Below are 2,964 nucleotides of genomic sequence, written 5' to 3' on the forward strand. Positions count from 1 at the left end.
TGATGTTTCGTATTATAAACGAAAGTTTTCTCAAGTTTCGGAATTTAATAACTTTGAGGTAATATAAAGGAAAGTAATAGCACCTAATTATTATGAAAATTATGATACAATTAAAAAATTATTAAATTATAAAAGTTATTCTTATTGCCTTATTTTTTATAATTATTTAAAATATAATTTAAATAAATGTAGAAAATATGCTAAATAATTCATTGTAAAGAAATTTATTTCCAAAAATGCTCAGGTTTTTGAATTTAATTCCGAACATGTAGATCTTCGCAACAACTCCAAATGCAGGAGAATATGAATATCGTATTTAAAAAAGGAATATATAAAAAGGAATGAATACGTATACTTAAATGTTAATGCTGCATCTGATGTGACATGTAAAACTAAAAAGTTTAAAATTTATTATTTTTATTTTTCTGATAATTGTGCTTTCATTTTATTTTTATTTTCGGCTTTGGGATTTTTCTGAATTTTATACTTTTATTTAAAATAAATATTATATTTAAAAAATAATTATAATACTTTAGTAATAATAGCTTATTATTTTAGCAGAACATCATTATAATTATGATTGCGTTCATTATAATTTAAATTTTTCTTAAATATAATAAGTGATATCTTCATGATATCGTATAAGTACTTAAATGGGAAGGAAAAAAAATGAAGATATTGTTCCCATCTACAAAATGATAACGATTTATTATTTGTTTATTCCGAATGTATGCACCAAAATATGCTATGTATATAATGCACAATATAACATAAATATAATTAAAATTCATTACTGTAAAATAATATATAATATCGTTTTAAATGAATATTATTAAGAAAAAAGAGAAATATATATTTTCAGTAGAAATTATAAAAATATAATATTTTATTAATTTATTGTGTATGTTTTMAGGTAGTTAATTAAAAAAATATTTTTTCATAGAATAGTTAAAAAAAAAAAATAAGTATAAAAATTATAGAGAATTTAATTTTAACATATTATAAGAAAAACATTATATAGAAAAGAGCTTACAACCTCCAAGTTTGGAGGAAAAATTACCAGATAATAATGTAAATAAGGGAAAACAACAAATTAGGAGATGTTATATTCAAGTATTATCAGTATAAAAAATAAGATGCATGTATCTTGGAAATATATATAAATGTTTATAATAATATATATGTTAAAAAATAGAGATTAGTCATGTTGGATTGTTATTTTTTGAAAAATAATTTGATAATATGAATTATTCGCTAAACTTTAAGATATAATTCAGAATGATAGGAATACTTTTATAATTCTTTTTCCTTCCTTTTCTTCACTATTTGGGTTAACATTTCTTATATTATTTGGAGATGTAATTGATAAAAATTTAGTACGGTGGTGTACGAATTATGATTTTGGAAGTTGTGCTAGTCATGCTATTATTCATGCTAAATTATGGACTACGAAAATATTTGAAATACTGAATATTGAGCTTTTCTTTATATTACTTATCTTTATATTTTCTGTGAATATTTATATCTGCATAAAAGTTGTAATATACGAAAGGTTTCAAATGGGAAAGTGAAAATGAAAACAAAGGAACATGTTAATTTTTAAATGAATAATTTGTGTATGAATAAATAATTAATATATTTAGTGGTGTAGCATAAGTATGAACCTGATATCTAATTATTGAATTGTTATAAATTATCATGAAATGTGTGTTTACTTTGATATATACATAGGAATGTAGTAATATTACATCTATTACTTTGTTCCATATAACTTGAAATTTATTAGTATTATTGTGACTGCTAATAAATAACTATAATAACATTATATTATTATATAATGATTGATATTCACTAATGTTTTTCTTGAAAAAATGCTAGTTATCTGAAAGCTGTTATTCTTTGATGTAAAAATGAAATTATGAATTTTCTGAAGAATGATACTGTATATTCAATGGACTGTTTTTCGAATTATTTTTTTTTAAGTTATCATTATTTTTTAAATCGCGGGATACTTCATATAGATCATTTCGCAATATTACTTTTCCTCCGTAATATAGAGTGTAACCAAGAATAAACTGGAGTAAACTATTATWAAAAAAATATAAATTATTAAATGTARCTATWTTATATATATTKGGCAGATGATKTACAGTAAATTRTCGTTTAGTGTTTACATTTTTATAATAAAATTCCGTTAACCTTATATACAGTGAACAATATTGTTGACATTGCAAATATTGTAATAAGCGAAATAGAAAATGTACGGCGCTTTTCTGTCCCAAAGGGGGAATATAGATATCTAGGGACATGTTCACACGTGGGTCCATTTCTCATATAGGCATTATATCCATCTTTGAATTTATCCAAAGCCATACAGAAACCTATATTACTATTTTTATCGCATATTTTTATGTGAGTATAATATTGTTCACTACAAGTTTTACCTAAAGCGCATTGAGTACTACCACCTTTCTCTTCAGTGTTCATAAATTTATAAAAAATGTCGTATAATGAATTTAGATCATTGAATTTGTCAAAAATAACTTTATTAAATTCTTCTATATTTCCCTTACATATATCAATTCCATTAGATTCACTCGATTGTACACTAATCACTGTGTTGTAACATTCCTTTGTTCCTACACAAGAATGGCTGATTTTTTTAAGTTCATCCATTAGCATGTAATTGAAGTATTTACAACTTTTTTTTTTATCAACAGTAACAGGATTTTCTTTTATATATTTTAAATAGTGTATGAGCTTTAGACATGGGTTTACAAATTCAATTTTCCCATCATTATGAAGTTGTCGACTTATGCTGATGCAATTATGCATATATTCACCATTCAAATTTTTTGTCTCTCTATCAAAGTCATGTTTACATGTAGGAAAGATACCATCGAAATAAAAATGATAATAAAAGAATGATTGGTTATATGTAGAACAGTGACATTTTTATTCTTA

General features: G+C 23.0%; 1 protein-coding gene across 1 annotated transcript; it reads right to left on the minus strand.

Annotated features, from left to right (window-relative positions):
* Positions 1 to 1,916: 1,916 nt before the first annotated feature.
* On the minus strand, positions 1,917 to 2,832 carry PVX_070690 (variable surface protein Vir33, truncated, putative; the record flags this gene model as incomplete). Its single annotated transcript, XM_001612398.1, has 2 exons — positions 1,917 to 2,075; positions 2,209 to 2,832. Coding segments are annotated over 2 exons (783 nt in total), but the record flags the coding sequence as incomplete, so codon positions are not given.
* Between the last annotated feature and the right edge of the window lie 132 nt (positions 2,833 to 2,964).

This window comes from Plasmodium vivax, genomic scaffold, assembly GCF_000002415.2.
Source record: "Plasmodium vivax scf_6702 genomic scaffold, whole genome shotgun sequence".
In the NCBI taxonomy this organism is placed as follows: Eukaryota; Apicomplexa; class Aconoidasida; order Haemosporida; family Plasmodiidae; genus Plasmodium; species Plasmodium vivax.